Raw genomic sequence first — 15,013 nt, 5'->3', positions numbered from 1 at the left:
GAAGTGGCCGGATTCTGTGTGCTGTAATGGTGGTGGTGGAGCCAATAGGATTTGCTGATGGATTTGGTGAAGGAGTGCGACGGAAAAGATGACTAAGGTTTTTGACTTGAACAACTAGAAGAATGGAGACACAGTCTGAGAAAGGGAAGACTGTGGAAAGAGCAGGTTTCAAGGAACAAGCAGGAATGTAGTTGTAGATGCATTCAGTTAGATCTCGAAGTAGACGTGTTGAGTAGACAATTGGATGTAAGTTGGATGTATGGTTCTGGAGTTCAGGGAGAATGAACAATCTGGAGATGGGATTTAGGCATCATCAGCAAATCAACAGTATATTAAGCAATGAGCCTGGATGAAATCACCAGGAGAATGGGTATAAATAGAAAAGAGTATAGGCTCCTCCTAAGCCCTGGGGAGATTGGGAGGGATCAACTAAGAAAATTGAGAAGGAGCAGCCAGAGACGTAGACAGAAAATCTGGAGAGGACAGTGTGCTGGAGGCCAAGTGAGGAGAGTTTTTCTCAATTAAAATAAAAATTTATTTTTTAAAAAGGCTTTTCAAGGAGGAAGAAGCCATCTCTGTCAAAAGCTGCTGATCGATCAGGTAGAAAATGAGGATCAAGAATTAACTGTTAGATTTAGAGTTTAGTGGTCACTGGTGACCAAAGGGGCAGTTTCAGTGGAAGTTATGGGTGCAGAGCTAGATTAGAGTGGGTTCAAGAGAAAAATCACAGGAGGGAATTGGAGACAGTGAGGGTGTATAACCCTGTCAAGGGGCTTCTCTGTAAAAGGAAGGAGAGAAGTGAAGCAGTCGCTAGAGTGAGATTCTCAAAGGTATCTGTGACACATAAAAGATTAAGAAGCAATGCATTGGGAGGATGCTGAAGGTCCATCAATAGAAGTAAATTCAGAGTGGATCCCAGACAGTGCCAAAACCAGACTCAAGACTTCTGACTTCTCGCCCTGCCCTGCTCCAGGAGAGTCCTCCAGAAGTTTTTATAGAAGGCATTTTCCAGCCAAGCTATAAAAGTGGGAAGCTACACACTTTGGAGAACTTGCTAGAATCCATTGATCCAACCTTGGAGAGCTGGGGAAAGTACTTGATTGCTGCCTGCCAACATTTACAGAAGAAGAACTACTACCACATTCTGTACGAGCTGCAGCAGTTTATGAAGGTAATGGCAGCCCCTTCCTGCCTTCTACCTCTGTCGCTGATACCCCACCCTGCAGGGGAGGCAGTGCACGATAAGGGAATGAGATTGCATTGGTCCCTGGCCTTGCTATTTGGCTGACCCTAGAGCAAATCCATGTTGCTCTCCAGCATTGTTAAATATTAGGATTTCCATCCTAAGTTTGGAGGTAGACTTTAATCCTGTCCATAATGGCATTCTTCAGAAAGCAAGAAATTGACAGGTTAAAAAAGAAGAAATGAATGTTAGTTTCAAGATAAGCATGAGATATGAATGTAGAATTCATAAGGAATGATGGAAAAGTTAGTGTTTTTAGAGAAAATATGTGAAAGGAGAAGGAACATGTTTCTCCCAATCTTCCTGAGGATTGTCAGCACTAAATGACAGAGAAATTGAATTATTTAATGCCAAAGTACAAGTAAAGCTGATTTGAGTGGAGAATCAGAAATATCTTCTTTTAGCATCTCTTTGGTGGTGGAATAATGTCCTACCGAATGACTCCATCAGTCAGTGCACTTCGGGATCTCTTGGACCTTTGGGTGACGGGTTCAAAATAGCAGCTCAGCTGCTGGTGGGAGTGGGTGCTGGAAACGAGGTCTCTTAGTGGAAATCAGATGAGAATTCTCATCACACCCCACCCCCAAACCCCTGATCTACTTTGACCTGAACATCTATTTTCCTCTTCTAGGACCAAGTTCGGGCCGCCATGACCTGTATTCGGTTCTTCAGTCACAAAGCAAAGTCATATACAGAACTGGGAGAGAAGCTGTCATGGCTACTTAAGGCCAAGGACCACCTGAAGATCTACCTCCAAGAAACATCCCGCAGCTCTGGAAGGAAAAAAACCACGTTCTTCAGAAAGAAGATGACTGCAGCTGATGTGTCAAGGTAGCTGGAGGTTCAGGGGACCATTGGTGTGGGGCAGGAAGGGTGGCAGCAGGTTTCATTGGTGATGAAGCTACTCTTGTCCATTCCCCAAATCCTGAAAACAAAATCTAAAAGGAATCATCCCTGGATGACAGTGTCTAGTACAAGCCTGGAAAGCCTACAGAGGAGCTGGTAGGCGGAGTGGGAGTGGAGGGAGGATTAGCATCACAGGCTACAATCAGACTACACTCCAAACTCCTTACAGTAGGCAAAAAGGGTCCTGTACGTTCTGGCCCCTGCTGATGTCACCATCTTTATCTCCTGCTACTCTCTTGTTGCTAAGCATCAATCCCTGGCCTCCTCAGGGCTCCTCAACACACCAAGTCCTTAATTCCTCTCAGCTTTAATACTTGCCAATCCCTCTACGTAGAACATTACATCTGAGGTAAACACTCTACCACTACCATTTATCGCTTTCAGAGGCTTAATTGCTAACTATTTTATGTGTTTGTTTACTATTCATTTCTCTTCTAGCCTATCAACTCTGAGGGCAGGGCTCATCTCTCTTGACCAGTGTTACTGTACCTGGCACATAGGTGCTCAATAAATACTTGTTGATTCAATGACTGGACCCTATCTGGTTCCACAGTGCTCCGTAATATTGCGAGTCTGTGCAGGACACGAGAGCACCATTTGTCATAACTGCTCACAAGGTGTTTGGGGTCTCTTTTCCCTCTGCATCATTTCTTTTCCCTTTTTCATCACCATGTTATTCGACTTCTCAGTCTCCTGGCCTCAGTCACCTCACTCCTGGGCCCTCATGAGGCTGGACTGTGCATATTCTGTCATCACAGGCACATGAACACACTTCAGCTGCAGATGGAAGTGACCAGGTTCTTGCATCGGTGCGAAAGTGCTGGGACCTCTCAAATCACCACTTTGCCTCTGCCAACCCTGTTTGGAAATAACCACATGAAAATGGATGTTGCCTGCAAGGTACATGCAGCGTTTCAGACCTCTGGCAGACTACTGTCATCTTTTAGAACACTTATCATAATTGCAGTTGTCTAGTGTTATTTCAGTTGTTTGTTTGATGGCTGCCTCACCACTAGAATATGAGCCACCGAAGACTGGTGATCAAGTCCATTTTGATCATTCTTATATCCCTAGTGCCTGGCACTTAGCAGGGTCTCAACGAATATTTGTTGAATAATTGAATAAATAGGGGCCTTCATTCTTGGTCAAGAGGATACTCTAGTAATTGTTATGTTTTTAAGCATGATTCCCTTTCCTTTTCAGGTCATGCTGGGAGGGAAAAATGTAGAAGATGGTTTTGGAATTGCATTCCGTGTTCTGCAGGTATGACTTGGATTACTCAAACCATACTGAGGACAATCAGCACCTGACCACAGTTCCGGGAGAGATTATTCTTTAGGAAATTCTTATCCCAAGAAAAGTAGATTTACACGCACATTAGGGATGAAATCAAGGAGGTGACTATTATAGAACTGGGTCAAATTCAAGACTCTAGGCCACTTTGCCAGAAGCCAAGTAACCCACGACAAATTCATCAAAAGCTACCAAATAAATACCAGGAGCCAAGTCTCAGACAGTTCCCCATAGCTGTTTCCCTGAGAAACACTGCTCGTTCTCACAGGGAGCATGGCTGGAGGGCTGGCCAGGGGCTTTCCACTGGCCACAAGGGCTGTTCCCCTTCCTCGGTCTGTACAGGAGCTGGCTGGAGGAATACGTTTTCTATTGCTTGTGATAAAAGGACACAGGTCCGGCTGTGGCACTGGAGCAGGGGCTGGAGCAGGGCACTGAGACTATGAGGGGCAGAGTCTCTACAGACCTGCCCACCACCACACAGCTCCATGCAGATACCGCAAGAGCTGACAGCAGGCAGCTTAGGGCAGGCAGGGTATTCATGCATTGTGCGTGTGTCAGTGATCAATGGCTTCATATATGATTAGTCAGGTGTTTTTCTTCCCATCTATTTTCAGTGTTGGGCAGAGCTCACCACACACAGATACCCTGGTAGGCAGGCAGAGGGGCAGCTCCACCCAGGCCCTGTGGCATAAGGGTTCTCCTAGACCAGATTTAGGGTGTTTATCTGGCAGTTTTCAGCGAATGAGTCGTTCAGTGAATGGTTCTGTTTCTGAACCTCTTAACAGAGCACCAGGTGTCCAGTGTAGCAAATACCAGCCCCCAATGCCCATTTCTCAAGAAAAAGCAGACTTATTAGAGAGAAAATGAACTCGTCTTAGGATTTTGATGAGAATATTTTCAGTGAGTGCCACCGCAGCAAGCTAAATGTATCATTTTAGATACTTGGCTGCAGTTTTTTGGGGTTGCTTCCTAAAGTTCTACCTAACGCCAAAGAGGAATTGATGCTTGCTTTTTGTTTGGTCTATTTATGTTTTCTACTGTGACCACAATCAATATGGCTTATCTACACCAAGCATAGTGAGAGCTTTTAAATGCTGACTCCCTCCCCACTGTTAACATTTCCTGCTCCTAAGCCCATCATCTCGTGTTCTGTTCTAGGACTTCCAGCTAGATGCTGCCATGACCTACTGCAGAGCTGCCCGCCAGTTGGTGGAAAAGGAGAAATACAGTGAGATCCGGCAACTGCTCAAGTGTGTCAGTGAGTCAGGCATGGCAGCCAAAAGTGACGGGGACACCATCCTCCTCAACTGCCTGGAAGCGTTCAAGAGAATTCCACCCCAGGCACGCTCCCTCCCGTACCTCTTGGCCCCTCCATCAATTTCAGTGTCTTCACATCCCCGTCTTTATTGTTCTGTTTCCCATAATGTGCCTGAAACTCTACAAGATCCTTTTATCATTCTGAACCCCTCTGCAATAATGGCCTCACCCCAATTGACCCTTCCCTGTAAAGAAAATTTATGGAGATGATGTCTATACCCAGGGTGGCTCTCAACATCCCACTGTGTAAATTTGTTTGCACCTGGAAGTGTCTGTGGAGTTGAGCTTCTTCCTACAATTGTAGAGGAGGTCAGGGTCGGCCAGCAGATGACCTTTGAAGCCTGTTACCTGCAGAATTGTCCTCCCATGGTGGCTTTTTGGAGTGAACAGAACCATATCCATTTGTGAAGGCCATGGACAGGCCTCTTGGGAACTGTCCTTCTCCCCAAATTCTGAAGCTTAGTGTTATGGTTAAATTTTCTTTCTTGTTCTTAAAGCAGGAGTTGAGTTTACAAAGAAGAGTCAGCCAGGTGTGGCAGCACATGTCTGTAATCCCAGCTGTTCTAGAGGCTGAGGCGGGAGGATCACTTGAGCCCAGGAGTTCTGTACTATAGTTTATTATGCCGATACATACTTAGTGTTAGAACTTAGTGCCTGCACTAAGTTCATGATCAATTTGGTGACCTCCCAAGAGCAGGGAACCACCAGGTTGCCTAAGGAGGGGTGAACTGGCCCAGACTGGAAATGAAGCAGATTAAAATTCCTGTGCTATCAATAGTGGGATCATGCCTGTGAAAAGCCCCTGCACTCCAGCCTGGGCAACATAGTGAGACCCCATATCTTTGAGAAAAAAAAGTCAGGCAGGCATTTTCATTCTGGAGTCAGAATGGCTGGGCTGAGGCTGGGTTGGGCCCTGGCTCCCAGACTGTGGGACTCTTCTCCCTCTCACATTGCTGTTTCTGTTCTGTTCAGGAGCTGGAGGGCCTGATCCAGGCAATACACAATGATGACAACAAGGTGAGCTGAATTGTCTCCAAACCTGGTGATGCTAATGAATAGTGTCTCAGGCTTGCCTTGTCACCTTTATCCCTTGCTCACTACAATAGCTCCGTACAACCCGTATCTCAGCTTCTTTGTTATCAGAGGTGGAACCGAGGCTTGGTTAGGGGTGTAGAAAGGAGGGAATAGATGGGGAGTAGGTGAACATGGACTGCATGAGTCTTTGCCTTCCCAATTCTTTATCCCCAAGACGAATGTGTCCTAGGCTGCTCTTGAATCTCCATTTTAAACTGATGTCTTCTCTCAGAGATCCCTAGGAAATCCTTCACCTCACCTCCATCTTTGGGTGGACTGATGGAATGAGGTTCCCAGAGTAGGCAGGTATCTCTTTATCCTAGAGGGGAAAAGGTACAGTAAGAAAAAAACCCCACCCCACGCTTTGACCAACAATGTCCACCAGTGTCTCAGTTTCCAGAATGAACCTCTCCTCAGGGGCCAAAGAACTCGTCCCTGTTTGGGAAATTGGTGAACCTTTGCTTCCCGTTGCCTTTGGGAGGAGTGCCAGTAAGAATAAAAATCTTCCCAGATGCCCCCATTTGTGGCTGACCACTGGATTGATCCTTCTGCCATCTGCAGGAAGGGCTCCAAGGCCAGGAGGGACATGAGAAAGCCAAGCCAGTCTGAGCTGCCCTGGCCAGCGGCAGGAAAAATATCTGACAGCTGAGTCCCCTGTGATGAAAATTGACGTCAGGCAAAGAGCTTCTTACATGCTTCCCATGCCATATTGCTGATCCCGGGACTGAATTTACTGGGCATTTTTCAGTCTCCAGGGTTAAGGAGAACAACTTCTAAACATTTCTTCATTTATTTCTGTAACGTCATGATGCACTCCTTGGAAAGGATGAAATTCTGACATCCTGAAATGTAGAGAATTACTTTTCTAGAGTCAGATTGAGGACCCAACAGCCAGGACAGACGCCCAGATCCTCTGATTCCCAGACTGCAGTTCTTTCTCAAGCCTTCACTGAGCCTCCCACTCCGCAGGACAGCGACTCTATTCCTGGGAAAGACATGCACTAAAGTAGAGATAGTCCTTATTACTTTTTCAGGTATTTTTCTCTCAGCAGCTGTCTAACGCAGTTAAATGACCTGAGGCCATGGGGGCTTGCCAGAAAAACAGCTTCATTCACTCCATTCCTGACTCTGTGGCAAAATGCCCCTCTTCTCTTAGTAGGAATTTTGCCTGCCAACTTGTGAGATATATTTAGCTTAGCGTACGTAGATGCTAAGGGGAGCTCAAGGCCTGGGGAGAGCTAACATCCTAGGGCAGCAAGTGGATACCCAAGCAGCATAGGACTGGATCACTTCAGTGACCTCAGAATATGCCAGACATCATCTAGCTGTAGGAGATTATCTGTAATTCAGCTTAGAGAGGAAAGAAAGACTTTAGTGACCAAAACAAATAACAGATGGAGCATTGATACAGGAAGCAAGGCGAGTCCCCTTCACTAACCAACGGGGATTACTGCGACAGAAAGGCAACTGCTGGCAGAAGCTCTGTGGCAGCTTATGAAGGCCTCTCTGCTCACCAGCCTAGAACACTGTTTAACCAGGGGGTGCTGGGGAGACCAGGGCCAGGAAGGAAGGGACTCTTGTCTCCACCAAACTGGGGATTCATGAGATAGCAATTCTGGGAGATACAGACACACATGCGCACATCCTGAAACAGCTGCCTTTGGTCCAAGCAGGCAGAGTCAAATCAGATCTAAGTGGGGTTAGAACTTAATTCGACTTTTTCCAATTGCGTGTGTGTGTCTTTCTCCTCAAATTTCCTGTAATTATAAAAAAAAAAACTTTAGATTCAACAGGCTGAAAACAGAAAAATAGAGGAGGATCTATGTGTTCATTCTAGGAGGATTCTGATGGTTTATTCATCCCTGTAATGCATATTCACTGAACACCTACTACATGCCAGGCCCCATGCTATGCACCAGGAATACTACAGGAGTAGAAAAAACAGACACTACTCTTGCCCCTTAAAGTCTGGTTAAGGAGACAGGCATCAATCAAATAATCACCCAAGTAACTACAAAATCACAACTCTGGGTGAGAGCAATGCTGATCCTGTAGCCCAGAAGCTGCTGGAGAGCCTGGGAGAGTGAGGAGGAGAGTGTCAGAGGGAGTGGACAGAGACCAGACTGCCTGCTGGCCTGCCTTCTTTTTTAAATTCTTAGCTTATTTGTCATAACTTTTTATACTATAAAATAGCACAGTGTTATAGCGTATGTCCAGAACATTGAAAGAGTTGTTATAATACCATAAAATGCACGAATCCCGTTATGAATGTAGCAGGTGAGACGTGATGTCTGTCTGCCTGAGCTTTCTGCTGCAGCTCTGTGTACTCGATGTGTCAGTGATGGATGCCTTTCCGCTGTCTCTTTTATAACTGAATGCCAGGTTCGGGCCTACCTGATATGTTGCAAGCTGCGTTCTGCCTACTTGATTGCTGTGAAGCAAGAACACTCGCGGGCCACAGCCCTCGTCCAGCAGGTGCAGCAGGCCGCCAAGAGCAGCGGGGATGCAGTAGTGCAAGACATCTGTGCCCAGTGGCTTCTGACAAGCCACCCCCGGGGTGCCCATGGCTCAGGCTCCAGGAAGTGACCTTGGGCAGCGGGGCCAGGAACACGTAACCTGAGAGCTGGGCAACAGCAGCGATGGCGATGCCCTCCACCTCTTTCCTCCTGTGGAGTGGAACTTCTCTGGCTCTGCCCTAGGTTGGAAAGAGCTGGATTGAACCCTACTTGCCTTCCCAGGCAAGTATAGGACTTTTCACGCAAGTGCCATGTTTCTCTAAAATTGTGGAATCTATGTGTGTTTGTCTGGAGATGGCCAGTTCTTTCTACCTCAGAGTGAGTGAGTGTGTGTGTGTTCACACACGCGTGCATGTTCCTGTGCACTGATGTTTACGCCCAAGCATTTCTGAACAAATGAAACTCTTCTCCATTGAAAAGAGGCACTTTACTTTAGACTTGCCACTCTGAAAACCTTCCCTGCGTTTTGGTTCTTGACCCGGGTTGTCCTGTTTGTACAGTCCCCTCCCTGTGGACGTGCTTTAGTAGCTCCTCTTACCTAGAGGACTTTTACAGAGAATTAGAGCAACACCAAAAGGATTGCCTCTTTTCCTTCCTTCCCATTCCAAAATTCAGAGATGGCTTTGGGGCAAGTGCTACCTGTGGAATAAACCTGTTTTCCAGGTGTCTCTTCTCCCAAGCACAAGAAGTCCTGGAGTCTTTGGAAGGTAGTCTGAATAGAAGGGTTTTCAGGTGCAGGCATCTGAAAGCTATGGGTACATGTATAAATGATCAGATCTGTGAGGCTAACATGGGCAAGAGGGTCTCCATCACATTCATCCAGAGGGGAAAGAAAGGCCACCATCCAAACAGGGATACAGGGGAGGCAGGTGGGGGGAGCCGTGCGGAGCGGGTGCTCACAAGCACAGAGCTGCCTCTTGTCAATGTCCCTCCTGCAAAGTTGGTGGGTGAGAAAACATGACTTTCTCTTTGAGGGTCTGGGGAGAGAAATGGTGGCCAGGATCGTAGGACTGAATGACTCGATTTTACCTATTTGAGCTGCAGTCCTGTTCGTGCTGCTTGAATTGATTAGGAAGCTGCTTCCTTTTCCCTCCTGCTTCCATTCAGTCTCTTCAGAACCACGGGATGGATATGCAGACACGTGGGGTCATTGGGAAGGGAGTGCACTTCTTTTCTCTGTCTTAGAAGAGGGAGTCAAGGGTTGGCTTGGAATTGGGCCTCTGGACAGAGTCAGAATGAGGGCATAATGAATAGGTCACATCCGGTTGGTGGAAAACTAGGTGAAGTGCTTCTTTAATATGCACTGGCTTGTCTTCCCACCCAAGATGTGACAATGTTTGAGACAAGGTGTGTCATACTCAGTGACTTCAATTTGCAAATGAGGGGCCTAAAGAAAGCTCTGCAGCTCTGAACCTCTCACTGGCCAGAGCTCAGCCTATTGGTCCCACCCATGATGCTAAGACAAACAGAAACTGGAAGCTGAAGTCAGTGTCTTTGGTGCTTAGAAATCCTGTGGATTTCCCTCTGAACCGAGATTTTTAGTAGTAAAATAAACAACTCATGGACATCTGTCAGATGAGAAGTTTTGGTCCTGTTAGAGAGGAAAAAGACCGTAAGGAAACTACTAGATCCATTTGGGCTAAAGTTTGGCTTTTCCTTCCTTGAGTCATAGAACGTATCCATCTCCCAGGAAATGTCCTTCTCTGGCATCTGCTTGCCCTTCTGAGTCTGCCTTTTTTGCACTGAACATAAGCACTTTATACTAATGGGTCACAAATCTTGCAGCCCTTAATTTGGGATAAGACCAGATTTTCCTGACATTTTCCTCTAACTCATTGAACTATCAAATTATAGGTAACCACTGACTAGACTGATATGAGATGAGGCTAAAAGCCTTTGAATACCACGCTGTAGTCTCCAACAGAAAAACCACCAAAACAGATATCTATGTTGAGGGGTTGAATGTTTTACTACAAATAAGCCACAATAAAGTGTCTATCAACGTGTTTCTTGGCTTCGTAACTTCTTTGTGCTTTCTTGCGCCTACCCTTCCTGTCCTTTTTCCTTGTGGAGAGAAAAGGTGGGTGGGGAAGATCAGATGGCCTTCAATTCAGACTTACTCTAAATAATCCCCATAATGACTAATGACTCTGCTTTGGATTTATCTCATTTCCTGTGTGTTAAAAACTATTAGTGCACCCTCTACCACCAGAAACCTTTTTTTTTTTTTTTGCTTTAGTTGGGGGATGGGTAGAGATAGGTAATACATTTATAAGGTACAAAAGGTAAGTGAAAAGTCCCTTCCACCCTGTCCACCCAGCCCAGTCCCCTCCCAGAGGCCACCATTGTTATCAGTGTCTAGCTTATAGTTCCAGAGCTACTTATGCATAAACGAATATTAATGACTAAAGTGTTCCACTGTGAAGATATACCACAATTATTTAACCAGTTTCTAATGATGTACATTTTATGTTGTTGCCATCTTTCACCACTACAGATTATGCTGCGTTGAATTATCTTGTCCAGAAGTGGTGGATCAGAGAATAAGTGCATTTAACAAATACTGCCAGTTACCTTCCAAAGAGGTTGTAGCAATTAACTCTCCCACCAGCACTGTAGAGCGTACCTGCTTTCCCATACCCTTGCCCCAACTGTTACCAAATTTTCTGGATTTTTGCTAGTCCAATGGGTGAAAGGTTTCTTCTTTAGTGAATTTTGTTGTTGTTGTTGTTGTTGTTGTTGTTGTTGAGACAGGCTCTAGCTCTGTCACCAGGCTGGAGTGCAGTGGCCTGGCTAATTTTTTTATTTTTTATAGAGACAGTATCTCACTGTGTTGCCCAGGCTGGTCTTGAACTTCTGGGCTTAAGCAATCCTTCAGCCTCATTCTCCCAAAGTGCTAGAATTACAGGGCCACTTCCCCTGGCCCTGTGCCCCAGCCTCTAAAACTCTTTAAAAAGCTATTTGTCATTTTAAAAGCTCTATATATCTTTTCAATATCGACCAAATTGTCAATCTTTGAAACCAGGTGTAGGGTCTTTGGGGAAAGCAGAACTCAAACTTAGCTTAAACTGTTTTCTTGCCACGCACTTCAGGCATATGTTTGCAGTATGATACTTGAGCCACGGACTGTGTCATCACTGTTCATTATCTCCTTTCCCCGGAACGTGACCTCATCCAATTTCTCATGTAAAAAAAAAAAAAAGACTATACTTTCAGGGTTCATTTCTATAGTTCGCTAGTAGAGAAGTTTCTCTGAATGTGTAGAGTACTGACAAAAGAGCTTCTGCACAGTAAAAGACACTATCAGAATGAACAGGCAACCTACAGAATGGGAGAAAATTTTTTAAATCTCTTCATCTGACAAAGGTCTAATATCCAGAATCTACAAGGAACTTAAATAAATTTACAAGAAAAAAACAATCCCATCAAAAAGTGGGCAAAGGATATGAACAGATACTTCTCAAAAGAAGACATTTATGCAGCCAACAAACATATGAAAAAAGCTCATCATCACTGGTCTTTAGAGAAATGCAAATCAAAACCACAATGAGATGCCATCTCATGCCAGTTAGAATGGCAGTTATTAAAAAGTCAGGAAACAACAGATGCTGGCGAGGCTGTGGAGAAATAGGAATGGTTTTACACTGTTGGTGGGAGTGTAAATTAGTTCAACCATTGTGGAAGACAGTGTGGCTATTCCTTAAGGACCTAGAACCAGAAATGCCATTTGACCCAGCAATCTCATTACTGGGTATATACCCAAAGGATTATGAATCATTCTACTGTAAAGAGACATGCACACATGTATTTACTGCAGCATTATTCCTAATAGCAAAGACTTGGAACCAACCCAAATGCCCATCAGTGATAGACTGGATAAAGAAAATGTGGCACATACACACCATGGAATACTATGCACCCATAAAAAAGAATCATGTCCTTTGCAGAGACATGGATGAAGCTGGAAGCCAACATTCTCAGCAAGCTAACACAGGAACAGAAAACCAAACATTGCATGTTCTCACTCATAAGTGGAAGTTGAACAATGAGAACACGTGGAGACAGGGAGGGGAATATCACACACCCGGGCCTGCCGTAGGGAGGTGGGAAAGGAAAGGGAGAGCATTAAGACAAATACCTAATGTGTGCAGGGCTTAAAACCTAGTTGATGGGTTGATAGGTGCAGCAAACCACCATGGCACATGTATACCTATGTAACAAACCTACACGTTCTGCACATGTATCTCAGAACTTAAAATACATAATAAATTTAAAAATTAAAAAAACAGCTCTGAAAACAAACAACAGTAATGATTTAAGTAGACCTGAAAACCACTTGGTAGTGGACATAGCACAAAGATATGTCACAACAGAGAAAATTGGAACACCCACTCTAAACTGAGGATAGATGACCACTATGTTTAGAAACCTGAGACACTCCAAGGTTACCAGATATCTTTGGCTGGAGCTTAAGCAAAGTAGATCAAAGGCTATTAGACTCTTTTAATACCCAAGCCACCAAATATTGATAGTCACAGTAACCCCAGAGGAAACAGCCTTTTCCTGGCCTTCCTCTCTTCTTCCACAGTGACAATGTTAACTGACCTATCCCTGAAATTTTCAGTTCTTCCACAACAAATTCATTCAATATCTGGTTACTGAATGGCTTCTTTGGTGGAATGCTTTCCTGCTCACTAATTCTGCATGTTGTTATTTCTGCCTGGAGCCCTTCCTTCAGCACCTCCTCTACCCTACCCTCCAGTCTACCATTGTCAAACCTCCTCCCTCAGTCCTGCATCGAGTGCCTTCTCCTGTACAGATTATTCGCTTCTCTGCCTATGCTTTCTCTTCATCCCACTTAACGACAAATTCCTCAAGGTTCTAGCCACTCCTTCTTGACACTCATATTCTCCCATACAATCCCATAGCTTCAGCAGTCGTGTTGACTGCCGCCCTTAACTCTTTCCCACACGAGATCTGCCTTTTGACTACCTCCTGGAACTCACCACAAGGCTAACCTGCACCTAAAATTATTAGCATGTCCAAAATGGAATGCATTCGATTCTACCCACAAACCTGAACTTCCTTCTTCAGTAAATATATAGTTTTGTTTTATTTTATTTTATTTTATTTTATTTTATTTTATTTTATTTTATTTTACTGAGACAGGGTCTGGCTCTGTCACTCAGGCTGGAGTGCCATGGTGTGATCACAGTTCACTGCAACCTCTGCCTCCTGGGCTTGAGCCATCCTCCCACCTCAGCCTGCTGAGTAGCTGAGGCTACAAGTATGCACCACCAGGCCAGGCTAATTTTTGTATTTTTTTATAGAGACAGGGTTTATTCGCCATGTTGCTCAGGCTGGTCTCAAACTCCTGAGCTCAAGCAGTCTGCCCACCTTGGCCTCCCAAGGTGCTGGGATTACAGGTGTGAGCCACCACATCCAGCTGTGAATATATAGTATTACAGAATGTTATTATTACTATCGTGTATGCTGCCTGGTTAGAAACCTCTGTGCCAGCCAGGTGCAGTGTCTCATGCCTGTAACCCAACACTTTGGAAGGCTGAGGTGGAGGAATCACTTGAGCCCAGGAGTTCAAGACCAGCCTGGCCAACATAACAAGACCCTCACTACAAAAAATAAGAAAATTAGTCAGGCATAGTGGTGGGCACTTGTAGTTCCAGCTACTAGGGAGGCTGAGGTGGGAGGATTGCTTGAGCCCAGGAGTTAGAGGCTGCCATGATCCAAGATTGTGCCACTGCATTCCAGCCTGGGAAACAGAGTAAGACCCTGAAAAAAAAGAGAGAGAGAGAGAGAGGCAGAAGAAAGAAAGAAAGAAAGAAAGAAAGAAAGAAAGAAAGAAAGAAAGAAAGAAAGAAAGAAAGAAAGAAAGAAAGAAAGAAGAGAAAGAGAGAAAGAGAGAAAGAGAGAAAGAGAGAAAGAAAGAGAGAAAGAGAGAAAGAAAGAAAGAAAAAAGGAAAGAAGAAAGGAAGGAAGGAAGGAAAGGAAGAAAGAAAGAAAAAGAAAGAAAGAGAAAGAAAGAAAGAAAGAGAAAGAGAAAGAAAGAAAGAAAGAAAGAAAGAAAGAAAGAAAGAAAGAAAGAAAGAAAGAAAGAAAGAAAGAAAGAAAGAAAGAGAGAGAAAGACAAGGAAGGAAGGAAGGGAGGGAGGGAGGGAGGGAGGGAGGGAGGGAGGGAGGTACGGAGGAAGGAAGGAAGGAAGGGAGGAAGGGAGGGAGGGAGGGAAGGAGGAAGGGAGGGAGGGAGGGAGGAAGGGAGGGAGGGAGGAACTCTGTGTTGACTGTGTCTTCCCCCACCTCCTCATTTGAAAACATTTAAGTACCTGCCATGCATCAAGCTATGTCCAAAGTCAAATCCTATCATCCTACCTTTCCAGCCAGAAGAACCTGACCCTTCTACTTCATCACTGTAGTTCAGGTCCTTATCACCTCCTCCCCTGACTGTTGCAGAAGCCTCTTCGTCTCAAACATTCATCCTAGAGTTGCACCTTCTACCAACTCCATATGAACAAATAATAAATCTAGAAGAATCAAAGGACTTCTCTATAATATTGAGGTATGGAGAGGCTAAGCAGATACAGAGCCTAGGATCCTTGAAAGACTTGATGTTTTTTATTGTGCTAAAATATACATAACATAAAATTTG

At 44.9% G+C, this 15,013-nt stretch overlaps 1 protein-coding gene and 1 pseudogene across 3 annotated transcripts in view; both read left to right on the top strand.

Moving 5' to 3' along the window:
- The window catches only part of ZFYVE26 (zinc finger FYVE-type containing 26), a 67,336-nt gene extending 56,981 nt beyond the window's left edge, over positions 1-10,355 (top strand). For all 3 annotated transcript variants that reach the window (XM_037984148.2, XM_007987084.3, XM_037984147.2), the window contains 7 exons: positions 974-1,171; positions 1,875-2,074; positions 2,908-3,049; positions 3,353-3,412; positions 4,601-4,783; positions 5,732-5,776; positions 8,216-10,355. In XM_037984148.2, coding sequence (XP_037840076.2) covers positions 974-1,171; positions 1,875-2,074; positions 2,908-3,049; positions 3,353-3,412; positions 4,601-4,783; positions 5,732-5,776; positions 8,216-8,419 — 1,032 coding nt within the window. In that variant the 3' untranslated portion in view covers positions 8,420-10,355. The remainder of the gene's footprint in view (positions 1-973; positions 1,172-1,874; positions 2,075-2,907; positions 3,050-3,352; positions 3,413-4,600; positions 4,784-5,731; positions 5,777-8,215) is intronic.
- Positions 10,356-11,549: 1,194 nt separating this feature from the next.
- LOC119619212 (small nucleolar RNA U3) lies at positions 11,550-11,657 on the top strand (annotated as a pseudogene).
- The last annotated feature ends 3,356 nt before the right edge of the window (positions 11,658-15,013 follow it).

Source organism: Chlorocebus sabaeus, chromosome 24, assembly GCF_047675955.1.
Source record: "Chlorocebus sabaeus isolate Y175 chromosome 24, mChlSab1.0.hap1, whole genome shotgun sequence".
Lineage (NCBI taxonomy): Eukaryota > Metazoa > Chordata > Mammalia > Primates > Cercopithecidae > Chlorocebus > Chlorocebus sabaeus.
Note: the sequence above shows the minus strand (reverse complement) of the source record. Positions and strands in the feature narration are given on the sequence as shown.